At 47.2% G+C, this 20,532-nt stretch overlaps 1 protein-coding gene across 1 annotated transcript in view; it reads left to right on the top strand.

Moving 5' to 3' along the window:
* Window positions 1-20,532, top strand: part of LOC140070085 (uncharacterized) — a 39,566-nt gene that overhangs the window by 4,336 nt on the left and 14,698 nt on the right. Inside the window, exons 4-15 of the mRNA XM_072116417.1 lie at window positions 519-596; window positions 1,321-1,383; window positions 2,384-2,446; window positions 3,631-3,705; window positions 4,202-4,342; window positions 4,704-4,805; window positions 6,484-6,564; window positions 7,219-7,320; window positions 8,474-8,554; window positions 13,330-13,416; window positions 15,342-15,428; window positions 18,197-18,274. Of these exons, the coding sequence (XP_071972518.1) occupies window positions 519-596; window positions 1,321-1,383; window positions 2,384-2,446; window positions 3,631-3,705; window positions 4,202-4,342; window positions 4,704-4,805; window positions 6,484-6,564; window positions 7,219-7,320; window positions 8,474-8,554; window positions 13,330-13,416; window positions 15,342-15,428; window positions 18,197-18,274 (1,038 nt within the window). The remainder of the gene's footprint in view (window positions 1-518; window positions 597-1,320; window positions 1,384-2,383; window positions 2,447-3,630; window positions 3,706-4,201; window positions 4,343-4,703; window positions 4,806-6,483; window positions 6,565-7,218; window positions 7,321-8,473; window positions 8,555-13,329; window positions 13,417-15,341; window positions 15,429-18,196; window positions 18,275-20,532) is intronic.

Here is a 20,532-nt window from a genome sequence, read left to right as displayed (position 1 = left end):
CTCCCTCTCATTGTGTTCTGCTCTCTTGGCTTCCCCTCTCTTGTACCTGTCTATACACTCCCACTCATTGCTCCACACCCTGTTCACATTGTGACCCCTCTCTTGTCCCCCTCATATTGTGCCCTCCCTTCCTTGTTTCTGTACAATAAAAGAAAATCACATACTCAATATTCCCCATTCCCCCGCAGCCCTTCCTTTATCAGTAATTGCTGTGCGCTGCTCTGAAGCCACCAGGTGGGATGATATCATCACAACTACTAGTCCCTGCCGCAAACAGCACCAGCAAAGGCTTCATGGTGATGCATGGAATCGTCAACTCCCTGCATCACCATTTCATTCACACCTATATTCCTCCCTTGGCCCGAGACAACAGGACAGATCCCAAATCCAGGACTATCCTGCTGGAGGGTTGATAGTTATAACCATATCTGTACTAAAAAAGTGACCCTCTGTGTAGGAGAGGACGGTTTGTGATGACAAGTTAGAACCTTTCATTGACATTTTTTATTACTCTGTAGTTATAATGGAGGAAAGAGTTAAGACCCAAGAAGAAGAAGAGGAGGAGAAAGCCATCCTAGCCGTCTGCCGATCTGCAGGTAGGTATTTACTACTGGTATGGGTATTTATTTTGAATGTTGGAAGGGCAGGGTTGTGGCCTTCCAGTGATCAACTATTGACAGTGAACATTAAGATGTGCCATCAACAGTAAGTCCCGGCTTACTCACTGGAGGTCATTTACTAAGGGCCCGATTCGCGTTTTCCCGACGTGTTACCCGAATATTTCTGATTTGTGCCAATTTTCCCTGTATTGCCCCGGGATTTTGGTGCACGCGATCGGATTGTGGCGCATCGGCACTAGCATGCACGCGACGGAAATCGGGGGGCGTGGCCGAATGAAAACCCGACAGATTCGGAAAAACCGCCTCATTTAAAAAAAAAAGTGTTGCGGGACTCGCGCTTACCTTCACTAGAAATAGGCCGGTGAACTTCAGTGCATTCCAGTGGGCCTCAGCGGACTTCAGCGCAGCAGCGCCACCTGGTGGACGTCGGAGGAACTACCTTAGTGAATCCCGGCTGGACCCGAATCCACTGCAGAGAACGCGGCGCTGGATCGCGAATGGACCGGATAAGTAAATCTGCCCCATTGTCTTTGGTTTTATATGTAATAATCCTTGGTTTAGATTATCGAGGGTCAACTTTTAAATCCATGTCTGATGCACCAAAGACTATACACATTGATAATGCTAATAACTCAGGCACCTTCTATGGTATTAAACTAGGACAGTCCTAAGCTAATACTGGTCTGTCTTCTTTTTTTAGGAGACATTTATAAGATCTCAATCTGTGAAGAAAATGAAATGCGTGAAGATGAGACTCCTGAAGGTATAGAACAGTGATGGAGAACCTTTTAGAGACCGAGTGCCCAAACTACAACCAAGTCCCACTTATTTATCGCAACAGTGCCAACACATTTAATACTCCCTTTTCTTTCACAGCTTTCATTCACATCAGCACCCTGAGGACACCAATAAAGCAGAAAGTAGAAGAAATTTGGATGATCATTGTAGCTTCCCTCCAAGGTCCCATAAACAGGAAGAATTGTCAGGGCCGGGGCAGGAGCTACCATGATAATCCAGATCTGCCCACACCTTCCCACTCCTCCAGTAGTCCCAGGTAGTCCTGTCACTTTATAATAGCTCTGTGCACAGCAAGTCCTGGGCTGTCTGGGACTGCAGGAAGATACCTGGAGTCAACTCTGGCGATGGCCCGGGTGCCCACAGCAAGGGCTCTGAGTGCCACCTCTGGCACCCGTGCCATAGGTTAGCCACCACTGGTTTAGGGTATATATAGTGTTATGTACTTTTACAAGGATGTAGCAGGTATGGTATAGTCAGGTTCTATAACATCCATACCACCCTTCTACCTCTATAGAGGGGTCTACTTGACTTTTCTGTCACAAGATCACAGGATTAGTACTATTACTTGCAACTAGCCTAGGCAGCAATGGCACAAAGCAGCAGGGGTAAGTTAGAGAGTAGTCTAAGACAGGCAAGGTTAGGGCAAGTAGAGGTCAAGCAGGATCCTGGTAAAAGCTGTAGGCAAGGGTGGACAGCTAAGATCAGGTCAAGCAAGGGTTATTACTAGTGATTAGTATAGCATAGCCACTGGTCAACCACAGGTTGTATAACAAGGTCCAGCTCTGGTAAACTGCTAACCAAGAGTACAGGAAACAGGGACCAGGATAGGGAGAAAGGAAACTTGTGGCCTGCCAAGAGAGGTTACAGGCCACCAGCCGTCATCCCTACATCCAGGCAATACACAAAAATAGATGGCATCACCTTTTCAGTGTAAAGTTTACTAAAAGTTATACCTTCATGTGTAGGTGGTGTATCAAAGATGGCTACCTGTGACGATGATGAAAAGCGCAAAGAAGTGATCTGTGGAGGTAACAACCGGTTTACGTGTTGTGTGTATAGATAATATACTGTAGAGCAGATTGTTGGTGATGTCTGACTTTAAGCTCACCACACACAGTTTGGTGGTGGTCCCCGATGGTCCATAATAGAACTTTACATTATGGTCACCTGCAACCCCCAGGCTTAGTGAATGCGGATGGATTTCTATATCTCCTGTTATAAAAACAGGTGGTTATTTATCATTAGGTTGTAGTCCCGTTTTTAGTTTGGCCACCAAGTATTCCAACATGCAGGACCTGGGCATCTCCCTCCAGCACTACCAATGATTAGGACTGGCGCACTGTTACGGCAGTGTCTTCTGCACTTCATACGGTCGGGCTGAGAAGATGCTGAATTCTATCTGGTCCTTTTAATTCTGCAGTCTGAACAGTGCTCTATGGCTAGACTGCTTGTTGAATCTCAAAAAGCTCTCTCAGGGTTAACTCTCTCATTCCCAGAGCTCCGCCCCTCTAATAAATGACTTGTGTGCACTCTCCTGATTGCTAGAGACTTTCTTCTTAGCTTTCTTGTCTGCTCTTTGCTAGCTACACGTCTGTACTTCTTGTTATTCGACATTTGGCTTACGTTCTTGACTATTCTTCTGTTTATACGATTCTGTTCTTTATATACCATCTCTGTTGTGACCTATATTGACGACCTTCCCTTTGTGTTATTTGTTTGTCTGCCTTGTTACATGTCCACAATTTGGTGCAGAGAGGGGCTGTCTTTGTGATTATCTCGTCTCCCTAGAATATCCAGAGGAAAGCTGGCAGAGCTGTTGGGGGGTTGGTTCACTGTCCTTCTGTCATACCTGTGTCCAGTGTCTCCATTACGCATAAATTATGCAAATTTTCATTTAGTTGTGAGAAATGTTACAAACAGAGGAGGGGAATAGTGGGACTCTAGTCACAGGCCCAGCCAGGATAGGGGCCCTGGCTCCGCAGTCACGGTACTCCCCCTTCCCTTCCTGAACACAGATAGTTTTGGAGCACCTGTACATCAGTGCTCAGGACAGAGGGCACACAGATTGACCTATATTTAGCCACATAAGTTATTTGGGGACTAGCAATGAAAATTGTTCCTAATTCCACACATGGGGCCGATATAAGATGTAACACAATGCTGAATCTCAAAAAAGTACAATAAAAATGCAAAAGATTTTTTTTTTCCCTAGCAGTTGGTGACAACACTGGAGAGGAGAAGCCTAAGAGCGGAGGTCAGTCACAGCCAGCACCCGCCCATGAGCCAGGTACTTATATCTCGTACCCCTCATTATAGGGGGCCGCGCTCAGCAATGATTCCATTGTAGAAGTAGCAATATTTGTCAAGTTTTGCGCCGATTTTCCCTGAATTGGCCCGGGTTTTTGGCGCACGCGATCAGATTGTGCACGCGACGGAAATCGGGGGGGGGGATTTTTAAAAAAAAGTGTCGCTGGACACGCGCTTACCTTCACCCAGCAATGGATCGTGGACTCCGGTTGACCTCGGCGGACTTCAGCGCAGCAGCGCCACCTGGTGGACGTCGGAGGAACTGCCTTAGTGAATCGCTGGAAGACCCGAATCCACCGCAGAGAACGCGCCGCTGGATCGCGAATGGACCGGGTAAGTAAATCTGCCCCAAAGTGCAACTAACAGGATGTGTCCTTCCCGATCCTCCATGTCATGTGACAGATGTATCAGGAGCCTTTCAGAAGAACAAGGATTTACTGATATTGGTGACTTTTTCAATCCTACAACGTTTACAGGACAAGGAGCACAAATATCCGCAGAGAGCAACCCAACTCCGGGACATGGAACGGAAGGGGAGAGCAGCCAGAGTCCAACAACAACTCATGATCCACCAGCTAAAGCCGAGAGAACCACCTACCCGAAGCACCATTACAGAGGTAGGTGATTACTAGATAATCTCCTACATAGGCACGGTGGCTCAGTGGTTAGCATTACAGCCTTGCAGTGCTGGGGACCTAGGTTCAAGTCCCATCCAGGTCAACATCTGCCAAGAGTTTGTATGTTCTCTCCATGTTTGCGTGGGTTTCCTCCGGGTCCTCCGGTTTCTTCCCACACTCCAAAACATACTGGTAGGTAGATTACATTGCGAGACCCATTGGGGACAGGGACTGATCTGACAAGCTCTGTGCAGCGCTGCATAATCTGTGTGCGCTATATAAATAAAGGAATTATTATTATCAACTATCTATTTATCTATCAATTTATATCAGTTTAGTATTGAATTCCATGTCATTTCAGGGGATTATCATAAAGATGGACAGAGATGGAGGAGAAAATACTGGTACACAGACTACGACCGATATATCCCGGAGGACAAGGGTTATCATGACGTGTTCTATGGTAAGTGAGTAAGTAATTTATTTCTTTTCCATACTAAATTTGTAGTTTATCAAAATAGCCACTAGATGGCGGCAGAACAGCGTTATAGCCGACTATAGAGAGAACTGGTGGCGGCTGCTTTATATACATTGATAGTGAATAGTACAGTACATTCCATGCGCTTCCATGGCCACAGACTACAAACAAACTCTGTGTAGTCAGATCCTGCAGTCTGACAAGTAACTACTAATGGACTCTCTTTGCTGTGTTACTTCTATCTGCTTTAGTTATTGTGTACAATTACAGATGTGCACTACTCATCTTATATATAAAGCTAAGTGTATGTGTATGTATGTGTGTGTGTGTATGTGTGTGTATGTGTATGTATGTGTGTATGTGTGTATGTGTATGTATGTGTATGTATGTGTGTGTATGTATGTGTGTGTATGTATGTGTGTGTGTGTATGCATGTGTGTGTATGTATGTGTGTGTATGTGTATGTATGTGTGTGTATGTGTATGCATGTGTGTGTATGTGTATGTATGTGTGTGTATGTGTATGTATGTGTATGTATGTGTATGTATGTGTGTGTATGTGTATGTATGTGTGTGTATGTATGTGTGTGTATGTGTATGCATGTGTGTGTATGTGTATGCATGTGTGTGTATGTGTATGTATGTGTGTGTATGTGTATGTATGTGTGTGTATGTGTATGCATGTGTGTGTATGTGTATGTATGTGTGTGTATGTGTATGTATGTGTGTGTATGTGTATGTATGTGTGTGTATGTGTATGTATGTGTGTTTATGTGTATGTATGTATGACTGGTAAAGGAATCTGCACCAATACATTTACAATCACCAAATTTTGCACAGACGCTCTCAGGGACTCAGGGAATGTCATAGATTAGGGTTTGAGCCAAATTTTTCCCCCAACGCTTTACAAAATTCACTTATTAACCACCATACACAGGGGCCATTATCTGCTGCTGCTACTGTGGCAGTTGGAAGCTAAGCCATAATTGGTTGCTGTTTTGCCACAGGTCATCCATATGAGCTCTCAGCTTTGATTGGTTACTGTAGGCAATGAGAATAAGACACTTATGTGTGAGTGACGGTCAGAGACAGTCACTGAAAGAGATGGTCATGGACAGTCACTTACAGAGATGGTCATGGACAGTCACTGAAAGAGATGGTCAGAGACAGTCACTGAAAGAGATGGTCAGAGACAGTCACTGAAAGAGATGGTCAGAGACAGTCACTGAAAGAGATGGTCAGAGACAGTCACTGAAAGAGATGGTCAGAGACAGTCACTGAAAGAGATGGTCATGGACAGTCACTGAAAGAGATGGTCAGAGACAGTCACTGAAAGAGATGGTCAGAGACAGTCACTGAAAGAGATGGTCAGAGACAGTCACTGAAAGAGATGGTCAGAGACAGTCACTGAAAGAGATGGTCAGAGACAGTCACCGAAAGAGACGGTCAGTGACAGTTACTGAAAGAGACAGTTAGAGATGGTCACTGAAAGAGATGGTCAGAGACAGAGAAGGTCAGAGACAGAAAAGGTCAGTGACAGTTACTGAAAGAGATGGTCAGAGACAGAAACGGTCAGAGACAGTCAGTCAGAGACAAAGAGATACAGAGACAGTCAGATATAGAGAGAAAGACAGCGAGTACATTATATATATGTGATCTTTCAGATGACTATCCACCATGGAGGACACCCTATAAGAAAGGATGGAGGAAGCGTTATGAAGAGAAGTGTGAAGAGGAGCATGATGGTATTACATTCATTCTTACATTCACTCCTGTCTATCTACATAAAGAAAGTTTCAAGCAGCACAATTATAATCCCCAATATGGGTGGGGTGCGGGGGAGGGTGCACGCCAACCCAAGGCCGGGAATACAATGAAATGCATTATGGAATGAGTATTATGGGGGTCATTTATCTTTTCCTTCTGTTGGTGTTTTTTCGCCTTTTTGCTGCTTAATGGCTGTTTTCCGCCTACTTTGCGGGGTTTTTTTAGGCATGTTACGCCTCAATTTGCCGTGTGTCGTTGCGTCCTATTTGTCATTACATCGCGCCTCTTTACAGATGTATGTGCCCGATTTAATATACTATGGGCACAAATAATTGCGCATTAACACGCCAGTCCTGAACATGCTTGGGAATGGCAATAGTATGATTTGCGCAACAAATTGCGCCTTTTTTTTTAATTAGCAAATAAAAAAAACCCCTGCATTTGACAAAGAGCTAAAACGACCAAAGACAAATGAGGTGCAAAAACAAAACAGTGAAAAAAAGTGTAACACAATCTCACAGCAGACACCTGTTAAATACCTGCTCGAGCCGCGCAAACCCCCAAAAACGCCACAAAGTTTGATGAAAGTGAGTAGGGCGACTCTTAATAAATTAGCCCCAATGTCATTTCAGGGGATCATCATAAAGATGGACAGAGATGGAGGAGAAAATACTGGTACACAGACTATGACCGATATTACCCGGAAGACAAGGGTTATCATGACGTGTTCTATGGTAAGTAAGTAATTTATTTCTTTTCCATACTAAATTTGTAGTTTATCAAAATAGCCACTAGATGGCGGCAGAGCAGCGTTCTTCTACCATAGACTTGGTAATGTACAACTTTAGCTGCTTTACATACATGTACATTCCATGCGCTTCTATTGCTACAGACTACACAAGGGGGTCATTTACTAAGGGCCCGATTCTCATTTTCCCGACGTTTTACCCGAATATTTCCGATTTGCGCCGATTTTCCCTGTATTGCCCCGGGATTTTGGCGCACGCGATCGGATTGTGGCACATCGGCGCCGGCATGCACGCGGCGCAAATCGGGGGAGTGGCCGAACGAAAACCCGACGGATTCGGAAAAACCGCCGCATTAAAAAAAAAAAAAATGGGGCAGATTTACTTACCCGGTCCATTCACGATCCAGCGGCGCGTTCTCTGCGGTGGATTCGGGTCCGGCCGGGATTCACTAAGGCAGTTCCTCCGACGTCCACCAGGTGGCGCTGCTGCGGTGGAGTTCCCCGGAGTGCACTGATCTTCACCAAGCCAGACCGAGTTAAGGTAAGCGCCACTTTTTTTTTTAAAATGCGCTTTTTTTCGGAATCCGTCTGGTTTTTGTTCGCCCGCCCCCCCCCCCCCCGATTTCCGTTGCGTGCATGCCAGCGGCGATGCGCCACAATCCGATCACGTGCGCCAAAATCCCGGGGCAATTCAGGGCAAATCGGAAATATTCGGGTAACACGGCGGGAAAACGCGAATCGGGCCCTTAGTTAATGACCCCCAATGTCATTCAGAGACAGTCAGTGATGGTCAGACACATTCAGAGACAGATACGGTCAGAGACAGTCAGACAGAAACGGTCAGAGACAGTTAGAGACAGTCAGACATGGTCAGAGACAGACAGAGATAGGCAGTCAGAGAAAGACAGTAAATCAGAGGCCATCAGTCAGAGACAGTCAGAGAGACAGTCAGAGAGACAGTCAGAGAGACAGTCAGAGAGAGACAGAAACAGTGAGTCAGATGTAGTCAGAAAGACTAACTAATAGAATGTGTTAACCCATTCTATTTTGGTATAGCTAAGAGGAGTTATTTACCATCCTGGGAAATGCCAGGACCTACAGCTAGTTATACATATATATAAATATACCCTTTCTTTCAGATGACTACCCACCATGGAGCATGCCATATAAGAAAGGATGGAGGAAGAGGTATGAAGAGAAGTGTGAAGAGGATCATGACGGTATTATATTTATTCTTACATACACTGTAGTATAGTATAGTGATCTCTCCAATCTACTGGTGCCATATAGACAGGGTGTAACAACAAGGTTGGGACGGTGGAATATCTTGCGAAATACACATTGGATTGAAAAACTAAAAATATATGTGTGAAATATTTTTCTAAATTCTGTCCAATGATATCAAACTTTGCCCTCTAACCCCGCTACCTGGACGTGGGGTGGGTGGTCAGCATCTTTTAAATCTTAATTGGGAGCTGCCATATTTTATTTTGGATTCCCCAGGGGAAAATTGCATTTATTCAAACTACAGTTCCTGTCATTTTCATTGATGATTGGCGCTGTAATCAATATGGGGAAAAATTGTTTAAAAATGGGAATATCTTGAGAAATACATATCGGATGGAAAACCAAATGTGATGACTATGTCTTAAAAATCTAAAGTTGACCCTGTATTTTCACCTCCAGGGGCGAGGTGGGAGAATCAAATTTTTAATGTAGAAACTATATTCAGTGTAAGCCAGGAACAACAACATGGAAGTAGTAGTTTTGTGTTCTCTTCGGGGGCTGGTGTAATGTAAGTCTCCACCTCTCACACGTTGGGGGCTGGTGTAATGTGAGTCCCCGCCTCTCACACGTTGGGGGCTGGTGTAATGTGAGTCCCTGCATCTCACACATCGCGGGCTGGTGTTATGTGAGTCTCCGCCTATCTCACATTGGGGGCTGGTGTAATGTGAGTCCCCGCCTCTCACACATCGGAGGCTAGTGTAATGTGAGTCCCCGCCTCTCACACATCGGGGGCTGGTGTAATGTGAGTCCCTGCATCTCACACATCGGGGGCTGGTGTAATGTGAGTCCCTGCATCTCACACATCGGGGGCTGGTGTAATGTAAGTCCCCTCCTCTCACACATCGGAGGCTGGTGTAACGTGAGTCTCCGCCTATCTCACATCGGGGGCGGGTGTAATGTGAGTCCCTGCCTCTCACCCATTGGGGGATGGTGTAATGTGAGCCCCCGCCTCTCACACATCAGGGGCTGGTGTAATGTGAGTCCTCGCCTCTCACACGTTGGGGGCTGGTGTAATGTGAGCCCCCGCCTCTCACACGTTGGGGGCTGGTGTGATGTGAGTCCCCACATCTCACACATCGGGGGCTGGTGTTATGTGAGTCTCCGCCTATCTCACATCAGGGGCGGATGTAATGTGAGTCCCTGCCTCTCACACATTGGGGGATGGTGTAATGTGAGTCCCCACCTCTCACACATCAGGGGCTGGTGTAATGTGAGTCCCCGCCTCTCACACATCGGGGGCTGGTGTAATGTGAGTCCCTGCATCTCACACATCGGGGGCTGGTGTAATGTAAGTCCCCTCCTCTCACACATCGGAGGCTGGTGTAACGTGAGTCTCTGCCTATCTCACATCGGGGGCGGGTGTAATGTGAGTCCCTGCCTCTCACACATTGGGGGATGGTGTAATGTGAGCCCCCGCCTCTCACACATCAGGGGCTGGTGTAATGTGAGCCCCCGCCTCTCACACGTTGGGGGCTGGTTTAATGTGAGTCCCCATATCTCACACATCGGGGGCTGGTGTTATGTGAGTCTCCGCCTATCTCACATCAGGGGCGGATGTAATGTGAGTCCCTGCCTCTCACACATTGGGGGATGGTGTAATGTGAGTCCCTGCCTCTCACACATTGGGGGATGGTGTAATGTGAGTCCCTGCCTCTCACACATCAGGGGCTGGTGTAATGTGAGTCCCCGCCTCTCACACTTCGGGGGCTGGTGTAATGTGAGTCCCTGCATCTCACACATCGGGGCTGGTGTAATGTAAGTCCCCTCCTCTCACACATCAGAGGCTGGTGTAATGTGAGTCTCCGCCTATCTCACATCGGGGGCGGGTGTAATGTGAGTCCCTGCCTCTCACACATTGGGGGATGGTGTAATGTGAGCCCCCGTCTCTCACACATCAGGGGCTGGTGTAATGTGAGTCCCCACCTCTCACACATCAGGGGCTTGTGTAATGTGAGTCCCCACCTCTTAGTCATCGGGGGCAGGTATAATGTGAGTCTCCGCCTCTCACATATTGTGGGCCTGTGTAATGTCATTCTCCGCCTCTCACATGTCGTGGGCCTGTGTAATGTCAGTCTCCACCTCTCACACATTGTGGGCCTGTGTAATGTCAGTCTCTGCCTCTCACATATCGTGGGCCTGTGTAATGTCAGTCTCTGCCTCTCACATATCGTGGGCTGGTGTAATGTGAGTCCCCGCCTCTCACACATCAGGGGCTGGTGTAATGTGAGTCCCCACCTCTTGGTCATCGGGGGCTGGTGTAATGTGAGTCTCCATCTCTCACACAATGGGGGCTGGTGTAGTGTGAGTCCCCGCCTCTCACACATCAGGGGCTGGTGTAATGTGAGTCCCCGCCTCTCACACATCAGGGGCTGGTGTAATGTGAGTCCCCATCTCTCACACATCGGGGGCTGGTGTAATGTGAGTCCCCATCTCTCACACATCAGGGGCTGGTGTAATGTGAGTTCCCGCCTCTCACACATCAGGGGCTGGTGTAATGTGAGTCCCCACCTCTCACACATCAGGGGCTGGTGTAATGTGAGTCCCCGCCTCTCACACATCAGGGGCTGGTGTAATGCGAGTCCCCGTCTTTCACACATCAGGGGCTGGTGTAATGTGAGTCCCCACCTCTTGGTCATCGAGGGCTGGTGTAATGCGAGTCCCCGTCTCTCACACATCAGGGGCTGGTGTAATGTGAGTCCCCGCCTCTCACACATCAGGGGCTTGTGTAATGTGAGTCCCCACCTCTTGGTCATCAAGGGCTGGTGTAATGCGAGTCCCCGTCTCTCACACATCAGGGGCTGGTGTAATGTGAGTCCCCACCTCTTGGTCATCGGGGGCTGGCGTAATGTGAGTCCCCACCTCTTGGTCATCGGGGGCTGGTGTAATGCGAGTCCCCATCTCTCACACATCGGGGGCTCTTGTAATGTGAGTCCCCACCTCTCGCACATCAGGGGCTGGTGTAATGAGAGTCCCCGCCTCTCACACATCAGGGGCTGGTGTAATGTAAGCCCCCTCCTCTCATACATCAGGGGCTGGTGTAATGTGAGTCCCCGCCTCTCACACATCAGGGGCTGGTGTAATGTAAGCCCCTCCTCTCATACATCAGGGACTGGTGTAATGTGAGTCCCCATCTCTCACACATCGGGGGCTGGTGTAATGTGAGTCCCCATCTCTCACACATCAGGGGCTGGTGTAATGTGAGTCCCCGCCTCTCACACATCAGGGGCTGGTGTAATGTGAGTCCCCGCCTCTCACACATCAGGGGCTGGTGTAATGTGAGTCCCCGCCTCTCACACATCAGGGGCTGGTGTAATGTGAGTCCCCACCTCTTGGTCATCGAGGGCTGGTGTAATGCGAGTCCCCGTCTCTCACACATCAGGGGCTGGTGTAATGTGAGTCCCCACCTCTTGGTCATCGAGGGCTGGTGTAATGCGAGTCCCCGTCTCTCACACATCAGGGGCTGGTGTAATGCGAGTCCCCGTCTCTCACACATCAGGGGTTGGTGTAATGTGAGTCCCCGCCTCTCACACATCAGGGGCTTGTGTAATGTGAGTCCCCACCTCTTGGTCATCGAGGGCTGGTGTAATGCGAGTCCCCACCTCTTGGTCATCGGGGGCTGGTGTAATGTGAGTCCCCACGTCTTGGTCATCGGGGGCTGGTGTAATGTGAGTCCCCACCTCTTGGTCATCGGGGGCTTGTGTAATGTGAGTCCCCACCTCTTGGTCATCGAGGGCTGGTGTAATGCGAGTCCCCGTCTCTCACACATCAGGGGCTGGTGTAATGTGAGTCCCCACCTCTTGGTCATCGAGGGCTGGTGTAATGCGAGTCCCCGTCTCTCACACATCAGGTGCTGGTGTAATGTGAGTCCCCGCCTCTCACACATCAGGGGCTTGTGTAATGTGAGTCCCCACCTCTTGGTCATCGAGGGCTGGTGTAATGTGAGTCCCCGTCTCTCACACATCAGGGGCTGGTGTAATGTGAGTCCCCACCTCTTGGTCATCGGGGGCTGGCGTAATGTGAGTCCCCACCTCTTGGTCATCGGGGGCTGGTGTAATGCGAGTCCCCATCTCTCACACATCGGGGGCTCTTGTAATGTGAGTCCCCACCTCTCGCACATCAGGGGCTGGTGTAATGAGAGTCCCCGCCTCTCACACATCAGGGGCTGGTGTAATGTAAGCCCCCTCCTCTCATACATCAGGGGCTGGTGTAATGTGAGTCCCCGCCTCTCACACATCAGGGGCTGGTGTAATGTAAGCCCCTCCTCTCATACATCAGGGACTGGGGTAATGTAAGCCCCCTCCTCTCATACATCAGGGGCTGGTGTAATGTGAGTCCCCGCCTCTCACACATCAGGGGCTGGTATGATGTGAGTCTCCGCCTCTTAAAAATCGGGGGCTGGTGTAATGTGAGTCCCCGCCTCTCACACATCAGGGGCTGGTGTAATGTGAGTCCCCACCTCTTGGTCATCGGGGGCTGGTGTAATGCGAGTCCCCGCCTCTCACACATCAGGGGCTGGTATAATGTAAGCCCCCTCCTCTCATACATCAGAGGCTGGTGTTATGTGAGTCTCCGCCTCTCACACATTGGGGGCTGGTGTAATGTGAGTCCTCACCTCTTGGTCATCAGGGACTCTGCATGTATACATTGTATGTATTTATATATATACATAGTGAGGATATGTAATAAATACAAGCTGATTTCCTTTCAGAGGATGATAGACCATCAGGCCTTGGGCTGACTACTAAACCCCCTTACAGTGTCCATCATCACCAGCAGGTGAAGCACTGGCGCCATGGTAAGTTATTTTATAGATTTTACAATGTACATAAAGTACAGGCGGTCCCCTACTTAAGAACACCTGACTTACATACGACCCCTAGTTACAAACGGACCTCTGGATGTTGGTAATTTACTGTACTTTAGTCCTAGACTACAATAAACAGCTATAACAGTTATCACAGGTGTCTGTAATGAAGCTTTATTGTTATCCTGGTTCTTATGACAACCCAACATTTTTAAAATCCAATTATCACAGAGACCAAAAAATTTTTGACTGGGGTTACAATAATAAAGTATACGATTCCGACTTACATACAAACTCAACTTAAGAACAAACCTACAGAACCTATCTTGTATGTAACCCGGGGACTGCCTGTATAATAAAACATAATATAGAACAAATCCATCATACTAACCTTAAAGTAGGTAGTGAGAATGCTTTCTAATAGTAAACTGTTGTGATTGCCCTGCAGAGCCACCACTGGACAAATAAAGAATTACACAGTGTCCAGTAAGATAAATACACAGGAGAGGGCCTCCAAACCAATAGCGACTCTTAATAGACTCTTTACAGTCTATGACGATTAAAGGGGTTTTTGCGTGTTGGTGATATTGGTGCCCTATCCATACGATATTGGCCGTAGCAAACCTTTTTTTCTGGGACGCCCAGTAATTGTACAGTATATGCAAACCGGGGCTGACAGGTCATGGATGTAGATGTGTGCAGATGGAGGGCAGTTTTTAGGCTAGGATGGGAGTGGCTGGCTTGGCAGTGGTCTAAAGCGTGTATCGCGGTAGGCCTCATCCACCCCTCATCATGGGCCAGCAGGGTGAAGCAAGACAATGAAGAGGGTTTTTTAAATAACTCACAATTCAGTTTATTGTGACGAACCCCAATGGCAACAGGGTAACAAGCTGGTAACCCTGGAGGGCAGCAGGTCTGTCAGCTGGTGGCTGTGTTAGTATTATATGTTCAGCCTTGGACCGGTGGTTGTGTGGCTGGAATCAATGTCCTTTCAGTAGAGGAGCCGGATTGGCTCTGCTGCATGGGCAGTCCAATTTAATGCAATCTCTTTGTGTCCACGACACTTGGTTGAGTGCTGGCCAGTAGAATGAATGCCTGAATTGCTACAATGATCAATCCAAACTGGGTCCAGTTAGCATAAACACCCCAACTCCAGGGCATTACCTCTGTAGTGATGTGCCAATATACTGGGCACCACAGGGGACAGTTAGCCCTCCAGGAGGCAAAAGTTTAGGTCTTAATGCATGTAAATTTGGGGAAGACTAACTCCCAATGCGTTTCAAATGCAAGTTAAGCGTAATGTCTGTACATGGCCGAACACCCCCTCCAGGTTTTTTATCATTGCATTCAGGCAGCTTCTTATATCACATTACTATAGTCCATTGTTATAGGGGAAGTGGACAGGGGTCTTCTCTGTGTCTTCCATGGCTTCCTCTTCCTTCTCTCTCCTCTGACTACAGCACAGGTCTGTGACAGCATTTCACAGGGGGTGGGGAAGCGTAGTCAGGAGAGGAAGCTGCTGTGTGGGCGGGGCTAGCAGCAGAAGCTGCTGTGTGGGAGTGGCTAGAAGCAGAAGCTGCTGTGTGGGAGTGGTTAGCAGCAGAAACTGCTGTGTGGGAGTGGCTAACAGCAGAAACTGCTGTGTGGGCGGGGCTAACAGTCTGAAGAGACTGTGTAGCAGATAATAAATGTGAATTGCTAGATAACATGTATGCAGGGGCTCTGCTAGACCTCATTGCTGTGCCCTGCCTGCAGCCAGATACTCACACATATCTGCTGCACACTCCACCTCTTCCCCTTTAGCAGGTGCCGCTATGGCTGCTATGGGGGTAGTTCCTCCATTGCTCTGGTCCTATATATGTGCATATATATTTATATAGGATATGTAATGAATCTAAAATGTGATTTCATTTCAGGGGACGACAGACCATCAGGCCTTGGGCTGACTACCAAACCCCAGTACAGTGCCCAACATCACCAGCAGGGGGACAACTGGCGTCATGGTGCGTGATCACAACTATTTTATAGATTTTACACTGTACATAATATAACACTAATCCATTCACCAATTGTGGTCCATCATCCTATCTGCAGACCATACAGCAGGCACATTGAGAGTTTTCTAATATTTCAACAGATTTAACTGTTCTGATTTCCCTGAAGCGCCACCAAGTGTCTATTAAAGGAAATATACCATCAAAATCCATCTCCCCCTGCTCCCTCAGCACTTCCCCCCTCCCTTAGCCTGATGCAATCTCACACGGTGGGAGGAGGAAAGTGCTTCCTGTACAGTCTAACAGCCAGTGAAGTTACAGCACACATGGGCCCTGGTAACACTGCCCCAGAGCTCTTCAGGTTCATTAACATAATTTCATAAGTTGATTTTAAAAGCAAGGAGCCCACGGGTAACAAATATAAGAATTTGAACCTCTCATGCACATCTACAGGACTTCTCCCGAGCCACACCAATTCTCTGGAATGCCCTTTCACGGACTATCAGACTAACAGGGGTCCCTTTTTTATTAGGAGGATTTTGTAGGATGATGCTATTAATTACCTAGAAATAGGGAAAAGTCATATTTTTCCATAGGTCAGTCAAGTTTAGAGGCTGCAGGGGGGGTCACTTTGGACACTCTATTTCCGGTTCTGCTTTTGGTGACATATTAAAGATAAGAAGCTCATTCTTTCAGATGGCATCAGGATTGTCGTTCTGTGAGCTACAGAATCAAAAATGCAGAAACTGGATCTTCATCTGCAGCTCTCATTTCCGGCCAGCTGTCTGCATCTCTGGTTCTGTAGATCACAGAGCCACAGGCCCGATGTGATCTAAAAGATTAGATTCTTATCTTTACTGTGAAAACATGTTCCTAGGAGCTATCGAACTGAAGATAGGGGCTTCTAAAGTGACTCTTCCGCTTCTGGCCTCTAAACTTGGCTCATCTCATTTTCACATGACTGGAATTTTTTTATGCAAACTTCTGAATGGGGCCCCCCTTCCCCTTAGAAAATGCATATTTGTACACTCACATGTTTATACAATCACACAAATGTATACACCCATATATAAACACATTTATATACTCATATACACACACATACTATTCTACTTTCATACACACACATTTATACACAGCTATGTACTCATATATATATTTATACACTCATGCATATAGTATACACATCAAATACACACACATATAGTGTATATACACTATTCACTCATACAGCATATACATACTATAAATACACAAAAACAGCATCTACACAAATACCTACAGTACCATATACAGACATATAGCAATATATACACACATGTATTGTATATACACACCATACACCATATACACACACATACAGCTGCTGACCACATGGGGAAAGCAGATGGCAGGAAGTAGGGATGAGAGATTCCTAGTCCTTCTGTTCTGCTACCCCCTCCCCCAACATTACTTTCTGAGCTGCTAGCTCAGTTGTGTGCTGTAGCTGATGTGCACTGCTATGTACATATTGGGGTCATTTACTAAGGGCCCGATTCGCGTTTTCCCGACGTGTTACCCGAATATTTCCGATTAGCGCCGATTTTCCCTGTGTTGCCCCAGGTTTTTGGCACACGCGATCGTATTGTGGCGCATCGGCGCTGGCATGCACGCAACGGAAATCGGGGGGCGTGGCCGAACGAAAACCCGACGGATTCGGAAAAAACGCCGCATTTAAAAAAAAAATTGGTCGCACGGGCCGTACTCACATGCACCAGGAAGAGATCAGTGAACTCAGACGCAACTCAGCGGACCTCGGCGCAGCAGCGACACCTGGAGGACATCGGGCGCAGGACCTTCGTGAATTGCCGGAAGACCCGAACGCTCGTCGGAGAAGCCGCCGCTGGAACGCGAATGGACCGGGTAAGTAAATGTGCCCCATTATGCTGTGCAATGTCCAGCATCCTTCATTCTTCAGTGCGTCAGCTTGAATGAGCAGGCCCCCTGATGAAGCAGGCCCCGTAGCAGCTAGCCCTGTAGCTACACCCTTGCAGTTTAGGAAAGATCACCATGGAGCTCCAAAGACGTAACGATTCAGTTTTGTTTCAGGCAGATTTGTAGAGCAAAGAACTGTGAATTGGGGCCTAGGCTGGAGAAGGATCTGTGTCCTCAGCACCTGCAAGGACTGGTCTGCCCGATTCCAGTCAGAACTGGGCCCTCCCCCAGGTTTAGAGAATGGACCTTGGAGACTCCTCCTTCAGAAAGTTCTAGACACTCCTACAGATATACTCTCCAGTAGCTTGGAGGAGGCCACTACTGGGACACTACAAAAGTACCCAGTATTTTCTGCTATTCTTTATGTATTGGATGAGGATGATGGGCTATAAAATTTCTGAATTTCTGTGCCTCTCAGTGTAATTGTGACAAACGCCTTGACTTTTCATGTGTGAAGTAGATGCCACAACCTATGTGTGATATGATGCTATTAAATGTGGTAGTGCCTTAGGCCCACCAAATAGAATTATTCTTGGTACACACATCCTAGTAGCCGCTAAAGTAGGTTGTCTTCTAGGCTTCATTATTGGGTTTTGGCCTGGGCCCTCCAGAGGATCCTCCGATCCTCCGGTGGGCCAGTCCAACTCGAAAGCTGTTGATAGGTTGAAAGTAGCCATGAGGTTTGTCCACATGTGGCACAATAGGACGTACATTGATATTGGCACTTCAGACAAATATAAAGTTATGGGTCAGCATTCCTCTATCTTTGTGCATTCATTATGCATTATCCGCTTTGTTTTCAGAGCCCTACCAAAAGAGAAGATTCGGTGAGAAAAAGAAAGAAATGATGCCGCAAAATGATAAGGACCACAAGCTGATAGGTCATGATTGTTGGTTTTGGGTTTTTTTTAGATTACAATTTTGTAAAGAGACCATCTTTAAAGCAATTCTGACCATAAAAACTGGATATTTGTATAATCAGACCTTTGTATGGACTGTAGCAGCAGAACTGTGAACAATATGTGAACAATATATTTATTTTCCAGGATTGTAGCTGGACTGGTATGTGAGATCTTTTCACTGAACACAGCACAGCCTCTCCCCTCTGTTTGAATATAAAGATCACAAAACACAGCAGTGTGAGGACACCCAAATAGTGCTTCAAGTCCAGCTACAATCCTTAAATGGGTATTCCCATGAAGACAGGATTCTTAAATTTACTCAAGATAACAAAATAACACATTCTCTAATTCACTGTTATTAACAAAAATACAGCATTTCACAGATATAATTCTAATTTGTCTTTATCAGTCTTTACCTGGTGTACACCATTCGGTTGCCCTGGGATCCGCACATTAATCTTCTAACTTTAAGGTTGGGAAGACATATTGGGGCAAATTTACTTACCCGGCCCATTCGCGATCCAGCGGCGCGTTCTCTGCTCTGGATTCGGGTCCGGACGGGATTCATGAAGGCAGTTCCTCCGCCGTCCACCAGGTGGCGCTGCTGCGCTGAAAATCATCTCCACGCGCCGGAATGCACCACCTCGGACCAGGTGAAGGTAAGCGGTCCCCAAGCGACACTTTTTCGGTTTTTAAATGTGGCGGTTTTTCCGAATACGTCGGGTTTTCGTTCGGCCACGCCCCCCGATTTCCGTCGCGCGCATGCCGGCGCCGATGCGCCACAATCCGATCGCGTGCGACACAATCCCGGGGCAATTCAGGTACAATCGGCGCAAATCGGAAATATTCGGGTAACACGTCGGGAAAACGCGATTCGGGCCCTTAGTAAATGACCCCCATTGTGGCAGATTTATCAAGTGTCTGAAAGTCAGAATATTTCTAGTTGCCCATGGCAACCAATCACAGCCATGAGCACTGGTAAAATGAAAGCTGAGCTGTGATTGGTTGCCATGGGCAACTAGAAATATTCTGACTTTCAGACACTTGATAAATCTGCCCCATTGTTCTCCTGTCTGACGTTGCACTGAGCTGTTCTCTGCAGCAGCCCTCACCCTTGTCAGCAAGCAACAGCGTGAGGAGAGTAAATCTACAAGCTACAGGCAGATAAGGTCTTTATCTAGGGAACAGGCACAGCAGATCTGACAGTGTATGTTATGGCTGTTATAGCAGAGCTGATAATGTCATTGTGTGTTATATGCAGCTAATGGAGCTCATTGGGGCTTATTTACTAAGGTCCCGCGGCCGCATTTCCGTCGGGGATCCCGCCGGGGATTGCGCTGCACACGATTGGATTGTGTCGCAATTGCGCCGGGTTTCACGGGACACAAATCGGGGGGGCCAATAGACAATCCGACGGATTCGGACAAAGCGCGGGATTAAACAAATCGATTTGTGTCGCATCCAATGCACTAACATGCACCGGGAGGAAGATGGTGAACTCCGGCGGACCTGATCGGGGAAGCGACACATGCAGGAAATCGGGCGGACATGCATTCTGGCGGACTTCGCACCTCGGGGATAGCGCAGGGACGAGGTAAGTAAATGTGCCCCATTATCTCTCATCTCTGATCTGTCGCACCTCTCTTTTTCTATGTGTCAGATACTAGTGAATGTTCAGAAGGTAAATGAAAGGGTATATAAACCTTGTACCCTGATAATCTAAGCACATTGTCAGCACACAGCATCTCACAGTACTAGAGGGATCATGAAGTGTCTGCTTAGAGAGTTATAAGAGCTATAAAAGATCTTTTTTTCTAGGGAGTTGAATTTTCTTTCATGGGCAAACCCCTTTTAAATATCCTTAAATCTATATTTCACAGTCCTGCTGCAACTTACAACACTAGCAAAGATCTCCAGTGACAACACATTTATTGAATTGTGACAATGAATGCATCGAACCCCGAAGGGTTAAAGGGAATCTATCACCGGGATAAAGGACTCTATGCAAATAGGCCTGAGGGGCTCCAGGCTCCATAGGTGATAATGGAGCCCCTCAGGCTCATTTGCATACAGTCTTTTATCTTGGTGGTAGATGCCCTATAAATTCTTTCTGTATTTTGTATATTGTGTATATAGTTAGATAAATGTAACATGATGTGATACAAATTGTATGTATTTATAGATATTCTTATGTCAGGCTACACTGCAAAAAAAAAAAGATGTAAATATTAAATAAA

This window comes from Engystomops pustulosus, chromosome 7 (genome assembly GCF_040894005.1).
Source record: "Engystomops pustulosus chromosome 7, aEngPut4.maternal, whole genome shotgun sequence".
Classification (NCBI taxonomy): Eukaryota; Metazoa; Chordata; class Amphibia; order Anura; family Leptodactylidae; genus Engystomops; species Engystomops pustulosus.
This window is presented reverse-complemented; position numbering and strand designations above follow the sequence as displayed.